Here is an 18857-nt window from a genome sequence, read left to right on the forward strand (position 1 = left end):
CACTGCGCCACCAGGGAAGTCCCAAGCAGATTTATATATAAAAGGAATGAAGTTAATTAAAAAAAGTGCCCACCTTAGTCTAACTTTCAATGGTGGAAAATGAAATGTGGGATCTTGTGTTTCCCTTGGAAGAGGTGTGTTAGTAAGCAGGGATAGTATAGGAGGTGGGAAAGGTTTCAGGAGAAGATGGACTTTGATAAGGAAGCAAGCCATAACCCAAAGTATAAAATAATTATCCATGAGTCCATACTGACATAAAGAAATGATTACATAAATACATAAACCGGTGAGGCAGGAAGAGCCAAATCTTCCAAGCAGATGCATCCCAAACAATTTATGGAGATACTCTGTCCTCAAGGGGGCATAATTCCTCACTCCTTGAGTGTGAGCAGCACAGAGCGTTCTCCTTCCAGAGAGTGAAGTATAAAGAGGGGGAGAAAGCAACTTTACAGTGAGAAACTGGGAAGGACTCCCTCAGCCAGGTGATCAAGGTCAGCATCAATGGTGATCAGTCACGTCAACAGTATGTGCCCCTGATATTATGGGATAAGAATGGTACTTGACCTCTGTACTCCTCCTCCACAAACCTACTTGTCTAATCATGAGAAAAGCATCAGACAGATCCCAATTGAAGGACAGTCTATAAAATACCGGACCAGTACTCCTCAAAACTGTCAAAGCCACCAAAAACAAGGAAACTCTAAGAAACTGTCAAAGACCAGAGGAGCCTAAGGACACATGAGGACTAAGTGTAGTGTGCCATCCTGGAGGGGACCCTGGGACAGGGAAAGGATGCTGGGTGAAAACTAAGGAAATCTGAATAAACTATGGACTTCAGTTAATAATAATATATTAATACTGGTTCATTCATTGTGACAAATGTACCATACTAATGTATGATGTGTAATGATAGGGGAAACTGGTGGTGGGGGGGGGTGTGTATATGGGAACTCTCTGTACTATCTTCACAACTTTTCTGTACATCTCAATGTATTTTTTTAAAAAACATAATTTAAAACAAACACACAGGACACCAGTCAGAGAGTCTGCTCTGCTTTGGCACCGGGAGGGAGTTGAGGACTCCACATTTGCTGGGGGCAGGGGTGGGGGTAGGGGGACCCCCAGTAAGGCCCTGGAAAGGTGCTGGTGTCATTTTAAAAGATCTTACTCTGCTTTTTCATTTGACTCACTTGTCTGTAAATGGCAGGTTTTCCTCCAGATAAGCAGACTAAATGCATTTGCCTGAGTGCTTAATAAAAGCACGGTTTACAGGGAGGGCTGTGAAGCTACAGCAGACACTCCTCATGAACACGGACCGGGAGGAGCTTCCTCCACCGAGGTGTGGGTTTTCTCCTCATCCTCGGGGGCCCCCTGCAGCCAGGCTGCTTGGGTGGGCTCCCACTGCTATGGGAGCAAGCCTTCTGCCCAGGGCCAGGCTCTTCGTCATGGGCTCACATATTCCCCATATCCTTGTGCCATTTCAAAATGAGGATGCAAGGACAGTCTTACATCAGGCTGTACAGGGGCCAGCATGAACTGGGGACAGTAATATGGCTACTTCTCTTCCAACCCATAAGATGGGTTCACACTACACAGTCACCAGATTAAAGAAATGAGGTGTAAGAAATCATGAAAAAGGGTTCAAGTGAGTTGGGGTTATCCAGCCTTCGAGGTCAAATTCCACACAACCCATCCAAGCGGTTGCCCCGGAAATGCTTGGCACTGAGCTGGTTGCTATCACAGGTGAGGTCCCTGCACGTTACAGGGAGATGTTGGGGTCTCCTTGTATCCTCATGCTGGTGACTTTTATCCCAGGCCTTCCCGTATTAATCAAGAAAACAAAACAAACCCCACTGCGGGCCAGACTGGAAAAATGTCCAAAACTGTCTGTCATACATATGGTCCATTTTCCCCTAGGTTGGAAAAAGTTTTATCATGGGATTTTAGGAGAGAAAATAAAGCAGAATCAAAAGAAACAATTTACTTCTACTTGGAAAGGCAAGCAGTTACCTGCCTGTCCCTGAGTGTGGTCTGCACAACTCATCCTTCATTCTAAAGCATTCTTCAGCTTGGTGCTTCTTTTTCTCTTCTGATTCACTGCCTTTTGTTCTTTATTATTATGCTTTCTTAAAGCAACATGTAATAAAGGCACAAAGCCACCTCATCTTTGGAGTATAGAGAAGTTATTCTGCATATCAAGTTGATCAAATCTGGCAAGAGCTCTGACCTCTTGGCCCCCCAGGCTGGGTTTATTTTAAGTGCAGTTATATAATATCCTAGCCCAACTGACCCAGGGTGTGTTTTACAAAACCCTTGTTTTATTTGCTGCCTTTCCAGGCTCAGGCACTTCTAAAAGAGATCAGGACATAATTTCTTTTGAAAGAATATGAGGTGGTACTGGCTCCAAAATGAAAGTGTTCAGAAACCAGGAGATAATGCTCAGCCATTGCATCAGTCAGTGGATGAGGCTTATGACTGGGGAGGGCAGGGTGCCCAGCAGAGGCCAGCCTAGTGTTAAAGTCTTTGGTAAATGCTGTTGGTAAACAGCATTAAGTCACCCTTCTGGGAGTTTATAGGAGATGCCTTTGTTCATTGGGAACTTTTAGTATTTATATTATTTTTCTGCATTTTCCTTCTTTTTAAAACAATCTTCTCCCATTTAAGAGCAACCACAACAAAAATGCATTCAAGTTATTATTTAGAGGTGCAATCATCTCAGAGGTGAAATGCTGTTGAGTGTAGAACTGCACTCTTTTCCCTCTCTATCATTTCATACATCCCCACTTACAATGCCTGGCATGGAGTAGGTACTCATGAGACGTTGCCATGGTATTCACAAGGTTGACTTCCAGTGGGAGGATGCAGGAGGATAGAAAAGAATGACAATCATTCATGTATCCAGTCAACACATAGCCACTGGAAGGCTTGCTTCAGGCCAGGCCCTCTATGGGGATGGGGGTATGTTGATGCCAGTCCCCACAGACAGTGTGCTGCTTACACTGACTCTGGGAGGTGTGTGCCCTCTTGTGCATTATTTAGCCCATCTAAGCCTGTTTCTATATCTGTATAATGGGTCCAATGTATATATCTGAACTAGCTTGGACCTTTGTCTTAATACCCCACTTAGATGATTAGCCTTACAACAGATGCTCTGTTGGCCATATGCTGGCACTTTCAGTGGATACTCCCAGGGAAGTCCCAAACCAGGATCAGAAGGTCTAACACTGAGCGGAGTCTACACACACATTAGTGGAGGACACTGAATAACCGTAGATGGTGCAGGAAGAGAGCCTGGTCTGAGGATTGAGAGTGAAGTAGCCTTAAAAGAGACTGCCAGTGCCTCTGCCCTGGAGAAAAACACCAGAAAGAAGGAGAAAGCAGAAGCTAGAGATGGATAGCAGGGACCCGTGGAGAAGGCAAATGGGTGGCAGAGGGCACTGAAGCTGGGCTTGGGTTTGCTTCCTCATCAGCTGGTAAGAAGGTTTCTGTTCTGGTCACATTGTGAGCAAGAAGACCAAGCAGCAGATCATCTTGTCTGTGTCTCAGGCACTGGTGGGAGAGCTTCAAAGACGGCAAAGATGAACTCATGGCAGAAAGCCAGCCATGATGACGTGGATGTAGGGCTGAGGCATTTGGGTGAATAGCCTCACTTTGCTCACCGCTGGGTCATGGGTAGTGGGTCTTGATATATCTTGAGTTCTAGGAAGTTTAAAAGCCATTCCTTTTTTTTTTTTTTTTGGCCATGCCACACGGCTTGCAGGATCTCAGTTTCCCAACCAGGGATTGAACCTGGGCCCCGGCAGTGAAAGCACCAAGTCCTAACCACTGGACAGCCAGGGAATTCCCTAAAAGCCATCCTTGTGCTGGAAGAGGTCCTCTTCTTCTGAACCAAGTGTTATTTTCCCCCAGGGGAAGAGCGAGGCAAGTGAGCTGGACCTGGACTTCACTCAGCAGGACCACCTGAGACTGGAATCTAGGCATGGCCATTTCATGGCACATGTCCCCAGGCCAGATAGCCAACCTCTGAGCACCCATTTCCTCACCTGCAAAATGGGAATAACAGTATCGACCTCTTTGGACTGTAGCAAGAATTCAGCAAGCCACTCTGCATGAAGTGTCTGGAGCACCCAGAGCATGGTGGTTTAGAGAATTTATTCCCTCTTGCCAGAATGTACCCTGTCCTTCACTGCTGCTTCCACCAGATGGCCTTCCCAGTGACCTCCCAGGGGTGCAGCTTTTTCTCACTTTGGTTTAGGTTCCTTTCTTTCATACGTTCTCCAGAATGGAATTAATCTTTTCCTCTTCAGAGTCTCATAATGTAGCACTTCTCAGAATCTGCTTTGGGTTATAACTATCTTATTCATGAGCCATCTCCTCTCCCTACACAGGAACCCCTCCAGGGAACTGTGATATGAGAAAGAGTATATCTGGTCTTTGTCCCCAGTTCCAGGCAGAGAGTTTCAAAATTCTTGGAATTTCTGGAGCAACAGGAGTATCTTTGTTATGCTGCTGGGGTGACTCATGGTGGTCCCTTGATAGCTGCAGGATGGGATCTGGTCACCAGAAAAACCAGCCACATGATTAGATGGTGGGGACTTTCAGCTGCCTGACCTTCAGGGAGGGGAAGTAGACTGGAGACTGAGTTCAATCACATGGCCAGTGATTTAACCAACCTTGCCTACACAATGAAACTCCAATAAAAACTCTGCATGTGGAGGTTCCATGGCGTTTCCTGGTTGATGAATGCATTGATGTGCCATGGGGAGAGGGCATGAAACTTCTGCATTTGGGACCCATCCAGAATTCAACCTATATGTATCCTTTATTTTTAAAAAATTGTAAGTTTAGTGCTTTTCTGAGCTCTGTGTGTCATTCTAGCAAATTATCAAAACTGTGGGGGTCATGAAAATTCCCGAATTTTCCCAAAGCACAGGTGACCTGAGGACCCCTGAAATGCAGCTGGTGTCTGAAGTGGGGGCATTCTTGTGGAGAACTTTGCCCTTAATCTGTGAAGTCTGTGTGTACTCCAGGGGGTTAGTGTCAGAATTGTACTGCAGTACACCTGGCTGGGGTGGAATAGGAACAGGAAGAGATTCATGTGTTAGTAGACTGTCTTCCAAATCAGGAACTGAATAAATATAGGTTGAACTAAGAAGAGTTGACTTAATATTTTATATCCATATCAACACTGTTATTTCTTTGGCCTTCCTCTGATTTGGGGCAACCCCTAACATTGGGGTCTTGGTGGAAGATAGAGCCTGGCTCCCCCCACAAATGCTGAAAAGGTCAGTCTCACTGTGGCCAGGGCAGGATCAACCAATCAGGTGCACTCATCTTTGACTCTGAATCAGGAGCAAATCTCTCTGATAGAAGAAACATCCATCTTCCCAGGGTAACAATAATGCCACTGGGAGTATGCAGCAGCCAGTGCCATTGGGACAAGCTACAATAACTAGTATTCAGCTGGACGGCAACAGTGTATTCATCTACCTTGTTTCCTATGGGGTGATTTTTTGGTCCCTCTGATTAAAGTTTTGTTCATTTTTTTTCTTATTCTGTTTTGTTTCCCTGCTCTCTTGGAAACCATATACTCTATTTCTACTCTTTCATAGTTACTCTTGAAATTTTGCCGCACATATATAATTGGGATTTATCCCAGGGATGGAAGGATTTTTTCAATATCTGCAAATCAATCAATGTGATACACCACATTAACAAACTGAAGAATAAAAACCATATGATCATCTCAATAGATGCAGAAAAAGCTTTTGATAAAATTCAACATCCATTTATGATAAAACTCTCCAGAACGTGGGCATAGAGGGAACATACCTCAGCATAATAAAGGCCATACATGACAAACCCACAGCGAACATCATACTCAATGGTGAAAATCTAAAAGCATTCCCTCTAAGATCAGGAACAAGATAAGGATGCCCCTCTTTCCCACTTTTATTCAATATTGTTTTGGAAGTCCTAACCACAGCAATCAGAGAAGAAAAACAAATAAAAGGAATCCAAACTGGAAAGGAAGAAGTAAAACTTCAGTGTTTGCAATGACTATACATTGAAAATCCTAAAGATACCACCAGAAAACTACTAGAGCTCATCAATGAATTCAGTAAAGTTGCAGGATACAAAATTAATATACAGAAATCTGTTGCATTTCTATACACTAACAAGGAAAGATCAGAAAGAGAAATTAAGGAAACAATTCCATTTACCATTGCATCAAAAAGAATAAAATATCTTGGAATAAACCTACCTAAGGAAACAAAACCTGTACTCAGAAAACTATAAGACACTGATGAAAGAAATGGAAGATGACACAAACAGATGGACAGATATAACATGTTCTTGAATTGGAAGAAACAATATTGTTAAAATGACCACACTACGCAAGGCAATCTAGATTCAATGCAATCCCTATCAAATTACCAATGGTATTTTTCACAGAACTAGAACAAATTTTTTTTAATTTGTATGGAAACACAAAAGACCCTGAATAGCCAAAGCAATCTTGAGAAAGAAGAATGGAGCTGGAAGAATCATACTCTCTGACTTCATACTATACTATAAAGCTACATTAATCAAAACAGTATGGTACTGGCACAAAAACAGACACATAGATCAATGGAACAGGACAGAAAGCCCAGAAATAAACCCCTGCACTTATGGTCAATTAATCTACAACAAAGGAGGCAAAAGTATACACTGGAGAAAAGACAGTCTCTTCAATAAGTGGTGCTGGGAGAACTTGACAGCTCCATGTAAAATAATGAAATTAAAGCATTCTCCTGGGACTTCCCTGGTGGTCCAGGGGTTAAGACTCCATGCTTCCACTGTAGGGGGTGTGGGTTTGATCTCTGGCTGGGGAAGTTCCACATGCCACCTGTGCGGTGCGGCTGAAAAAAAAAAGAAAAGAAAAAAAGAACATTCTCTAATACCATATAAAAAAATAAACTGAAAATGGATTAAAGACCATATAAGACCAGACACTATAAATTGTAAGACCAGATACTATAAAACTCCTAGAGGAAAACATAGGCATATTGCTCTCTGACATAAATTGCAGCAATATATTTTTTGAATCCATCTCCTAATGTTAATAAAAGCAAAAAGAAACAAATGGCTAATTAAACTTAAAAGCTTTTGCACAGAAAAGGAAACCATAAACAAAATGAAAAGACAACCTACAGACTAGAGGAAAATATTTGCAAATGATGCAACCCACAAGGGATTAATTTTCAAAATATACAAACAGCACATACAGCTCAATATCAAAAAAACAAATAACCCAATCAAAAAATGGGCAGAAGACCTAAATAGACATTTCTCCAAAGAAGACATACAAATGCCCAACAGGAACATGAAAAGATGCTCAACATCACTAATTATTAGAGAAATGCAATCAAAACTAAAATGAGGTACCACCTCACACCGGTCAGAATGGCCATCATCAGAAAGTCTACAAATAATAAATGCTGGGGAGGGTGTAGAGAAAGGGAAGCTTCTTACACTGTTGGTGGGAATAAATTGGTGCAGTCACTATGGAGAACAGTACAGAGGTTTCTTAAAAAACTAAAAATAGAGTTACCATATGAGCCAGCAATCCCACTCCTGGGCCTATATCCGGAAGAGACGAAAACTCTAATTCAAAAAGATATATGCACCCTAATGTTCATAGCAGCACTATTCACAATTGCCAAGACACGGAAACAACCTAAGTGTCCACCAACAGATGAATGGTTAAAGAGGATATGGTACATATACACAATGGAATATTACTCAGCCATAAAAAAGAATAAAATAATGCCATTTGCAGCAACACGGATGGACCTAGAGATTATCCTACTAAGTGAAGTAAGTCAGACAGAGAAAGACAAATATCACATGATATCACTTATATGTGGAATCTAAAAAAATGATACAAATGAACTTATTTATAAAATAGAAATGGACTCACAGACAAAACAAATTTACAGTTACTAAAGGGGAAAGGCAGCGAGGGATAAATTAGGAGCTTGGGATTAAAAGATACACACCACTATATATATAAAATAGATAAACAACAATGGCCTACTGTATATAGCAAAGGGAACTATATTCAATATCCTGTAATAACCTATAATGGAAAAGAATCTGAAAAAGAATATATATATATATATATATATGTTCAGCTATATATATACATATATACAACTGAATCACTTTGCTGTACACCTGAAACTAATACATTGTAAATCAACTATACGTCAATTAATATATATATTATATATAAATATAAATATATATAATTTAACAAAGTCTGAATTTGATATCAGGATGCCTGTCTATACAAGGGCCTTAGAAGACTTATACTTCAATCACTCCTCTTAACTTCTATGCCTTCATTGTCCTATATTTTAGTTCAATCCTTTATTTTTAAACTTACAATTAGCCATTTATTATTATTATCATTATTAAAAAATAATGCTAGTTTAGATTTTACCTTTGGGCTCACAATTCCTCTTTGCATCTCACACCATCTTTCTGGGATAATTTTCCTTCCTTCTGAACGATATCCTTTACATGTTCCTTTAGGGTTGTGCCTGTTGGTAGTAAACTCTTGATGCTTGCTTTTATGCTTGCTTCATTTCATCCTTGTTTTGAAAAATAATTTTGCTGGGTAAGCAATTTCAGGTTGACAATATTTTTCTAGCATTTTGATGATGTTACTCCACTGTTTTCTAGCTTTTATTGTTGTTTTTGAAAAATTTACTCTCAGTCTAATTGTATTGTCTTTTGTAGGTGACCTGTCTTTTCCCCCGACTACTTTCAAATCTCCTTGTTTTGGTTTTCTGCAGTTTTACTATGATGTGTATATGTATTGATTTTGTTTGTTTTTGCTTGGTGTATTTTATACTTCTTATCTCTGTGGATTTATGTCTTTCATCCAATTCTGCAATAGTCTCAACCATTATCTCTTTGGCTAGTGCTTTATTTCATTCATTCTCTCCTTATGGAACTCCAAATAAACATATGTTCAAATATCTCATTTTTTTTATCCATATTTCTTAATTTCTTTTTTCATTTCCTTGTCCATCTCTTTATGCTGCCCTTTAAACAATATCATCAGAGCTATCTTCTAGTTCATTAATTTTTCTTATCTGTTTCTAAACTGCCATTTACATGTATTTCACATACCATACAATTTACTCATTTAAAGTCTATAATTCGTTGCCTTCTAGTATATTCACAGAGTTGTGCAACCATCACCACAGTCAATTTTAGAACCTTTTCATCAACCCTAAAAAAAACCCATACCCATTAACAGTCACTACCTATTTCCCCCAATCCCCCACTCACCTGCCCTAGGCAACCACTAATCTACTTTATGTCTCAATAGATTTGCTTCATCTGGACATTCATCTAAATGTAATCATACAATACGTGGTCTTTGGTGACTGGCATCTTTCACTTAGCATAATTCTAAACTGTCTTTTAAGTCATCTGTTAAATTCTTCACTTCAACAATTGTGTTTTAAATTTCTATAAGCTCTATTACTCCCTTTTTCAATTTGCCTTATCTTTTGATAGTTTTTGCTTAGTTTTTGTGATTCTATCATTACTTCTTCAAACATTCCATATATAATTATGCTATTTTCTGATAATATCTAGCAGAATGATTTAGAACCTCAAGTTTTTGAGGTTCTAAATCTGCTTCTGCTCATTCTTACTCAGGGTAGTTTGTTTCTTTGAATATTTGGTGATCTTTGATTGGAAATAAATGTTTAGTTTATCTTAGTTTATCTTAGTGGAAAATCTGAGGTTTTAAATCCTCAAGAGAAATTGCATATGCTTTGCTGGGAGTCAGGGGTGCTAGAGACCACAGGATCTCCTTTCAAGGGTCTGGCTTACAGTAAGAGCCTTGGTTTCATTCTATCCCTTTTGCTAACAACAATATTGATAATGGCACGTGCCCCCCTGCCTTTTGTGTGTTAGGGTGGGGGTGCTGACCCTCACCCCCTCAGGCTGCAGCCCTGAGTATGTGTGATGTATTTATGTGCATGGCATGACGTATATGGGCTTTCCTTTACTACTATGTGTCCAGCAATGCACAGAAGTTCTATCTTATCTAGTTTATCTACAGGGGAAGGGCCGCTCAGAGCACCTAGTTTGCCATTCTACTACCTCTTCCTGGAAACCCCCAGCCTGTTTCTGTTTCTGCCCTTCTGCCCTGATTCTCCAGCTTTATTGGTGAATCTTGAGTCTACAAAATAATCCCCTCCCTCATTCCATTTCCTGTGTGGATCTCCAAAGTCCAATTCTATTTGCCCACAACTGAGAAAACTGACTGGTAGAATAGCTTCTTAGTAATAAGAATGAAATTTGTGAGAACCAGCAGTTGCCCTGCCATGCTCTGAGGGCTTTATGTGTGTTAATTCCTGTAGTCATCACAACCTTCCCATTTTACAGATAAGAAAACTGAGGCACAAAAAGAAGGACTCAGGGCCCGTTTGGGATTCAGCAGAAAAAGTCCTGTTTTTCGAGGAACTGGCTGCAAACACCCAGGAACTCATAAAGCCCTGACCTGGCCTTTTGGCATGTTGTGTGCAGCAGTGAGGCTTGGCAGTGAGTCTGGGGTTCTCTGAGTTTTTTTGCTGGTTGAAAAAAACCCAAGTTCTAACTCAAGAGTGGAGAGTTTCCTTGACCACATCTGTGTGGACAGGCTAAAAAATGAATGCTACAGTGGCTGCAAATGCACGATTCAAGTGGTTTTGCTGCATTTTCAGCTTGACTGGGTAACTCTGAGAACAGACTCAAGACCCTACCTTTGGCTTGATCCAACAGAAGCATGAAATTGATGGTCAAGTGTGAATAAATAGCCAGCTGTGCTCTGAGCCTCTAAATGACACCGTGTGGGGACTGGTAGGAGTGGGGCAATTGCTTCAGGGAGGAGAGCTCTGTTCTACGGATGAGACCCCTCTTCACGCCCTGTCTGAGGACATGCTCTCTCCTGGCTGCTTTCTTAAAAATGAAGCCATGTTGTTTATAATTATAACCACGTATTAAACTCTTACCCTGTGCCAGGCGCTATGCTTTAAAAAAGCTGTTTTTACAGACTTACATACTTACTTGCTTCACACACATACCTCTTTTACTCCTCAGAACGACCCTGTAACATCAGCACTATTATTCCCCCATGTCATGAAGGAGAACACCATGGCTGGGGGCAGTGACTTTCCCGACACTCCACAGCCAGAAGGGGTTCCCAGCTCTCAGGGCAGCAGAGCCTTCCTGGGCCACTCCCCATCCTTCCCAGGGGTGTCCCTTTAGTCTGTTTTCTTTACCACTGAGCCAGATGGCCCCCCTATGGGCAGGTGAGTCACAGCCCGAGAACAAAAAGCTAGCTCGTGTCCCAGGGCACCCAGTGTGTGTTTTCTCCCCTCCCGTGTGGATCTGGTCACCAAGGAGCCTGCGTGCTGGATTTTCTCAGAACCACAGAAGGAACCAGCTGGGTCCTACACTCCTGGGTCTGGGCTTAGAGGGTTTTTACCTTTACTGCTTCCCAGCTGGAATTCACCAGATGCTGCCGGAAGGGCCCGAAACCTGAAACCAAAGAAAGCCTGGTTTCCTCAGGCCACGCCTTGGGCCAAGGTGTCTCTGCTTCTGTGCTGTTCCCCGCACCTCCTCAGGGACCTCTTGTGATTCCCTGGGCCATCAAGGACTCCACACACCCCCTTTCCTGTGGAGGCTTGCAACCTTGCCCATCTGGAAGCATTTTCCAAGTCCTCTTGTGTGAGGCATTGTAGGGGGCCCCTAAAGGAATGTTGGGCTGATCCACCGCCAAGTAGGAGGGCTCAAGAAGGTGTGAGCACACATGTCCAGTTAAAATGCATGCTGTGTAGAGGGACCAGAAACACACCCATGTGAATATGCCCAGTTGTTTGTTAACAAAGGTGCAAAAGCAATTCAATGGAGAGGGACAGCCTTTTAACAAATGGGGCTGGAAAAATCAGACACCCATAGACAAAAAAAATGGATCCCTCAGCCTGCACTGTACAAAAATTAATTCAAAATTGATCAAGGACTTAAATGTAAAAAGTAAACTTATAAAACTTTTTGGGGAAAAAAAAGGGAGAAAATCTTGGGACCTAGTGTTAGGCAAAGAGTTCTTAGACTTGACACCAAATGCATGATCCATAAAAGTCAAAACTGATAAAGTGGACCTCATCAAAATGAAAACCTTTTGTTCTGCAAAAGACCCTGCTGAGAGGATGAAAAGATACTCTGCAGACAGTTGTAAATCACATATCTGACAAAGGCATTGTATGTAAAATGTATAAGAAAACTCTCAAGACTCAACTTTAAAAGACAGTCTAGGGACTTTTCTGGTGGCGCAGTGGTTAAGAATCCGTCTGCCAATGCAGGGGACACAGGTTCTAGCCCTGGTCCGGGAAGATCCCACATGTCACAGAGCAATTAAGCCCATGCACCACAACTACTGAGCCTGCACTCTAGAGCCCACGAGCCACAACTACTGAGCCCGCATGCCACAACTACTGAAGCCCGCGCGCCTAGAGCCTGTGCTCTGCAACAAGAGAAGCCACTGCAGTGAGAAGCCTGTGCACCACAACGAAGAGTAGCTCCCGCTTGCCACAACTAGAGAAAGCCCGCACGCAGCAATGAAGACCCAACGCAGCCAAAAATAAAAAATTAATTAATTAAAAAAAAAAAAAGACAGTCCAGTTAGAAAATGGGCAAAAGACATGAAGAAACATTTCACCGAAGAGGATATACAGGTGGCAAATAAGCACATGAAAAACTTTTCAATATCATTAGCCATCAGAGAAATGCAAATTAAAATCACAATGAGGGCTTCCCTGGTGGCGCAGTGGTTGAGAGTCTGCCTGCCAATGCAGGGGACATGCGTTCAAGCCCTGGTCTGGGAGGATCCCATATGCCGCGGAGCAACTGGGCCCGTGAGCCACAACTACTGAGCCTGCGCATCTGGAGCCTGTGCTCTGCAACAAGAGAGGCTGAGATAGTAAGAGGCCCGCGCACCGCGATGAAGGGCGGCCCCCGCTCACCGCAACTAGAGAAAGCCCTCACACAGAAACGAAGACCCAACACAGCCAAAAATAAATAAATAAAATTTTTTTAAAAAGCCATAAAATCACAATAAGATGTCACTACACTTCTATCAGGGTGGCTAAAATAGAAATACCGGTAACACCCAAAGCTGACAAGAATGAAGAGGAACTAGGTCACACATACATTGTTGGTGGGAATGTAATGGTACTGCCACTCTGGGAAATGGTTTGACAGTTTCTTTTAAAACTGAAGGTGGACTTCCAAGCACTTGCACTGCTGGACATTTACCCCAGAGAAATGAAAACTTATTTTCACACAGAAACTTGTACACAAATGTTCACTGCAGCTTTATTTGTAATAGCCCATAGCTAGAAACCACCTCAATGTCCTTCAGTGAGTGAATGGTTAAATAAACTGTGGTTCATCTAGATCATAGAATACTACTCAGCAGTGAAAAGAAAAAAGTAGACACAACCCAAGTATCCATCAACTGATGAATAGATAAACAAAATATGGTATTACCCATACAATGGCATATTATTTGGCAATAAAAAGAAGTGTTATGTTACAACATGGATGAACCTTGAAAACATGCTCAGTGAATGAGGCCAGCCACAAAACTGTATGATTCCATTTATGTGAAATGTCCAGAATTGGCAACCTATAAAGACAGAAAGTAGATTAGTGGTTGCCTAGAGCTTGACTCTGTGTGTGTGTGTGTGTGTGTGTGTGTGTGTGTGTGTGTGTGTAGTAGGGGAGTGGGATGAGGATTAGGGAGTCGAGTTTCTTTTTGAGGTAATGAAAATATTCTCAATTGACTGTGTTGAGAAACGCATAACTCTGTGACTACTAAAAGCCATTGAACTGTATGCTTTAAATAAGTGAACTGTATAGTATGAGAATTATATCTCAATAAAGTCGTTAAAAAATTGCTTTAAAAGTGAAGGAATTATTGGTATAAACAACTTGGAAGAACCTCAAGGGAATTATGCTGAGTGAAAAAAAGGCAATCTCAAAAGGATACATACAGCATGATTCCATTTACACTGGGCTGACCAAAAAGTTCATTCGGGTTTTTCCATAACCTCTTATGGGAAAACCTGAATGGATTTTTTGGCCAACCCAATACAATAGTTGTAAATTATAATTTACATCTATAAACATAATTATAGAGATGAAGAACAGATTAATGGTTACCAGGAGTCAGAGATGGGGGAAAAGGGTAGGTGTGGCTATAAAGGGGTAGTTCAAAGGAGCCTTGTGATGTTGGTAGTTATTTATCTTGACGGTGGTGGTTACACAAAGCTACACATGTGATAATACCACATAGAGTTATGCATGCATGTGCACACACACACACATACACACTGAGTTATACCAATGTCAGTATCTTAGCTTTGATATTGAAGATGTTAACATTGGAGGAGTCTGGGTGAAAGATGCAGAGCACCAGTCTATACATTTCTTTGCAAATTCTTGTGAATCTATAATTATTTCAAAATTAGAAGTTTTAAAAAGTGTTTGATTTGGTCCAGCGTTTCTCAAATGCTAATACACATGTATATCTTATTAAAATGTAGAATCTGATTGGGCAGGTCTGGGGTGCTGCTGGAGATTCTGAATTCCTAACAAGCTCCCCAGTGGTACTGATGCTACTGGCCCTTGGACCACACTTGGAATAGCAAGGCTTTGAACAACAACTAGGATCAGATACAGAGGGGAGGGAGAAGATGGGTGGGGGTGGTTAGGGAAGTCTCCTGGAGGAGGTGGCGGTGACCCAGGACTTCATGGGGGAGGAGGAGGCAGAGCGGTTGGAGCGGGTGAGCCTGGGTAAGGTGAGCCCCAGGAGAGGCCTCACTCTGGGAAGGAGCAAGAGGCTTCTGGATGAGGTGTGTGGACGGAAGGGCTTGTTTCTAGAACTGGGAACACTTACTTATACTGTGTACTATTATGTAATTTAATTGCAATGAAGATTTCTAATAAAAGGCAGTTAAACAGAATTTTGCTTTGGGGAGGACAGCAAACCTCCTCTGGGACTAGCTTAGGAAACGTTTCCTGCTGCCTGGGGAGAAGGACACCGTCACCCTTTCAGTGTTGCAGCTGCTTATTTTTACGGCACCCACACCATGCAGTGACCCCGCCAAAGCTCAGGCCGTGGCCCAACGGCAGCCAAGAGTGGTCAGAGACCTCAGTGTTTGGGCTCAGGCTTCTGCTGTCGCATCTCAGCCCCACCACTTAGCATCTGGGTGACGTTGAGCAAGTTACTTAGCTTCAGTGCCTTGATTTTCTCATCTGTAAAATGCACACTAATTATAATAATCTAATAGGGTTGTTGTGCAGATTAAATGAATAAAACGGAGCATTTGCAATACTGCCTCAAACACAGGAAGCAGTGTCAGCGTTCTCCTTCACTGTTGTTATAGTTACATACCTCCTGGGACCTCTGGACAGATTAAACAATGCCATGTACAGCACGTATTGTTTCCAGAAGCTGGTAGATGCTAAACAAATGCTAAATCCTTTTTTACTGTCTCTCTGGGCAGCGTGGGATGGGCTCCAGCTAGACCCTCACTCTGCCCTGATTCTCTCTGATCATTTGATGCCACCATTTCTCAGCCCCAAACCCCCTGCCTGGGCACCGTGCCTATCAGTCAGGGGCCCTATCCTTACTTTTCCATGTTGAGATTTCATGTGTACTTTAGGCCTCTATTTCTCTCTCCAGAAATTGAGAGGCCTGTACTGGTATGTATGTGTGTATATATATATCTGCATATATATAGAAAGAGATTTATTATAAGGTATTGGCTCATGTGATTATGAAGGCTGAGAAGTCCTCAGATCTGTCTGCCATCTACAGGCTGGAGACCCAGGAAAGCCAGTGGAGTAAATTCCAGTCCAAGGCTGAAGGCCCGAGAACCAGGAGCACCAGTTTGAGGGCAGGAGAAGACTAATGTGCCAGATCATGCCTTCAGACAGAGAATTCAACCCTCCTCTGCTTTTTTATTCTATTCAGACCCTTAATGGATTAGATGAGGCCCACCCACACTGGAGAGGGCACTGCTTTACTGAGCTCACCGATTCAAATGCCAAGCTCTTCCAAAAACACCATCACAGACACATCCAGATAATGTTTAACCAGATATCTGGGCACTCCGTGGCCGAGTCAAGTTGACCCATGAAATTAACCATCACAAGCCCTTTAGGATGGTGTGGCTAGGACGAGGGACCAGGACCCTGGGGGCCTCTTCCTTCATCTCTCCTTCAGTGTGGCCCATGCGCAGAGCTCAACAGTTCCTGCCTGGCCCCTGTAGGGGAGGTCAGCCGCTGTCTGGTGGGCTCACTTCAGGGTGGGCACTGGGCTGCAGCTAGACGTGGCATTCTCCAACTCAGCTTTACCTGGAACCCAGCTGAGGTTTTGAGTTCCATCTATCTGATTCCCGTGATATATTTCTCAAATCATCAGATTCTGAGATGGAGAGGAGCTATGATTAAATACCTACCTCTGAAACCTCACCTCCACCCCAACTCCCGGACCTCAGGTCTTTAGAGCAGGAGTCAGTTCTGGAGAGGGCTGTGCCTCTGAAATTCTGGAACCTCTGGGTCTAGAGCACTAGCAAGTTTGACTCACAAAGGGTAAAACTTTCTCAGGGAATAGAAAAGTGTGGGACAGGATGTCCCAGGAAGCTAGTGGTGTTTTCTGACTTTGAATCTTATAGAATAAATAAGACTGGAGTTGCCGAGCAAAAAAGAAAAAAAAGGAAAATACTGAGATTAAGGAAAAATCACTGAGAAATCAGGTACCTCCTGGGATGACTGTAGGAATACTAAAAATGCAGTGACACCAGAAAAAATCACATGCTGCTTTAGAATCATATTCAGATCAGTGCATGCAGATCATTTCTTATCTATTTTCAATTAGGCAAAACAACTCAGCAAATGAAGGTTTGAAGCTCTTGTTTTGCAGGGTCAAACCTTACACTTAAAACTTGGCAGGCCCTCGAGTGGAACTTGTGAAAAGGGGCTGGAGAAATCTCTTGGAATCAAGAGAGGCCCTCTGGAGGGAGGCAGGTTTTCTCACTCTCCCATCGTCATTGGTGCCAGTCCGAATGTCTTGATCTTAAGGCAGTCTGTCAGAGTCCTTGTTCCCCCACCATCTGTCTACGTGCCAATTGTCTTGGTGAGATTTACACGTGAAGCAAATCCAATTAAATGAAAAGACTGCCCTTAGCAGCTCAGAGCATTTTTAATAAAAGAAGGCCACACTCTGGAAGCCAGTGAGCATTCCCAAATCGCAGCTGATTATCAGGTACTTCATCAAACAATCCAGCGTTTGCCAGCAAACCACAAGTTGACAGGACAGAGGCAGGGGTTGATGTGAGTCTAAGGCTTGCCCTGGTGCTTCAATATTCATATTTCATTTGTGATAAGTGTCACATTTATCAGGGGTACAGTTTCCTTAGGAATTCAAGGGTAATCTGAACCAATCTCTAATACCCAAAATAACACAAATGAGAACAAGGGAGATAAAAGGTTTTTGAAAGAACTTTCTTTTTCTCAGAAGGTTAACAGGAGTTTGATTATAGTCTGAAAATATTAAGATAGGTAACTTTCAATTTTCCACACACATAGGAACGCTTCTCTTCAATGTTTCCTTCATCCAACACAATTCAAAAAACTTAAAATATGCCAAATGTGTCTGACTAAAAATAAAGAGCTTTGTGAAGAAATCAAGCCCGCCAGGGACCAGCTGTGACAACGAATGGGGGTGTCTGGGGTTGATTTTGAATGTGCTGGTGAAAGGCAGGAGTGGGTGGCTACCATTCCTTCTGAGTTGACCTTCTGGGGTTCCAAGTCTCTAACTGGTGGCTCTCAGAGGGTGCTTAGAGTTCCCTGGGTGGCTAAAAGGTCTCTAGTTTTGGGGGGGAGCTAGGTGCCCCTGTCGGGGTGGGCACTGTAGATGGACTGTCTCAGCCTTATTAGGCTCCGTTCTTTCTGAGTCCCCTGCTCCCCCTTCCTTGCTATGCAGCTGTACCCCAGTGGATGCCACATGGGCCCCAGACTCGGACAGCCGGCGCCAGCCTCTGCCTCCCCCCTGATGGGCTGAAGGACAAGGTTTGAGCCTAAGCCACATGTGGGCACCTACTGTGTATGCCATTCAAGAGTTACTTGAAGTGAATGACAGGACAGAAACAGAAAAGCCTCTCTGTCCCCTGTTTTTTTTTTTTTTAATAGGGCATAGCAGGAAGTTAGCTCCATCTGGAATTATTGGAACCACCAGTTGCCACTCTTTTTTCCCCATGAGGGAACTGTTTATTACCAGGATCAGGCAAGTGCGCATTCCATGGTCAGGCTAAAAGCAGCAGCAAGTGGGAAAGCAGAAAAGTCGTCTTACCAGTCACCACCACGCAGCTGGACTGGGAATCCATGAAACCGGAGTTGGGAGCGCGCTTCTGCGCCTGCGCGGGTCAGAGGCCCGGCCCTGGGCGCTCTGAGCGCCGTGCGCCCCTCCCGGCTGGTCGCGGGCCTCCCGCTGGGGTGGGGCCCAACCACCCCGCCCCGCAGCGTTTTGGGGGCCCTGAAAGACTGAAGACTCTGGGGTGTAGGCGTGGGGGAGGGTGTAAGACAACCCCCTCCGAAAGCAGAAATAGCCAGCTCAGGACGCACAGGCTGCGGCAACAGAAAAGTAGAGGGTCGGAGCGCCATCAGGGTCTTTCTGGCCACTTGGGGGCGGGGTCATTTTGTTGGTCGGTATGTTCGGACGTGAGCCACGAGTCTGGCGA

At 43.1% G+C, this 18857-nt stretch overlaps 1 protein-coding gene across 10 annotated transcripts in view; it reads right to left on the bottom strand.

Annotated features, from left to right (window-relative positions):
- The window catches only part of PGPEP1L (pyroglutamyl-peptidase I like), a 63930-nt gene extending 45330 nt beyond the window's left edge, over positions 1–18600 (bottom strand). For 2 of the 10 annotated variants that reach the window (XM_082448481.1, XM_082448474.1), the window contains exons 1-2: positions 18470–18563; positions 11540–11592 (exon numbers count right to left, since the gene is read on the bottom strand). In XM_082448481.1, coding sequence (XP_082304607.1) covers positions 11540–11592; positions 18470–18503 — 87 coding nt within the window. In that variant the 5' untranslated portion in view covers positions 18504–18563. Of the gene's footprint in view, positions 1–8491; positions 8643–11539; positions 11593–18469 lie in introns of all 10 variants that reach the window. The other 8 variants (XM_082448477.1, XM_082448479.1, XM_082448482.1 and 5 more) reach the window with 8 other exon arrangements.
- Positions 18601–18857: the final 257 nt, after the last annotated feature.

The sequence above is a fragment of the Balaenoptera physalus genome (assembly GCF_965194825.1).
Source record: "Balaenoptera physalus genome assembly, chromosome: 2".
Taxonomy (NCBI): Eukaryota; Metazoa; Chordata; class Mammalia; order Artiodactyla; family Balaenopteridae; genus Balaenoptera; species Balaenoptera physalus.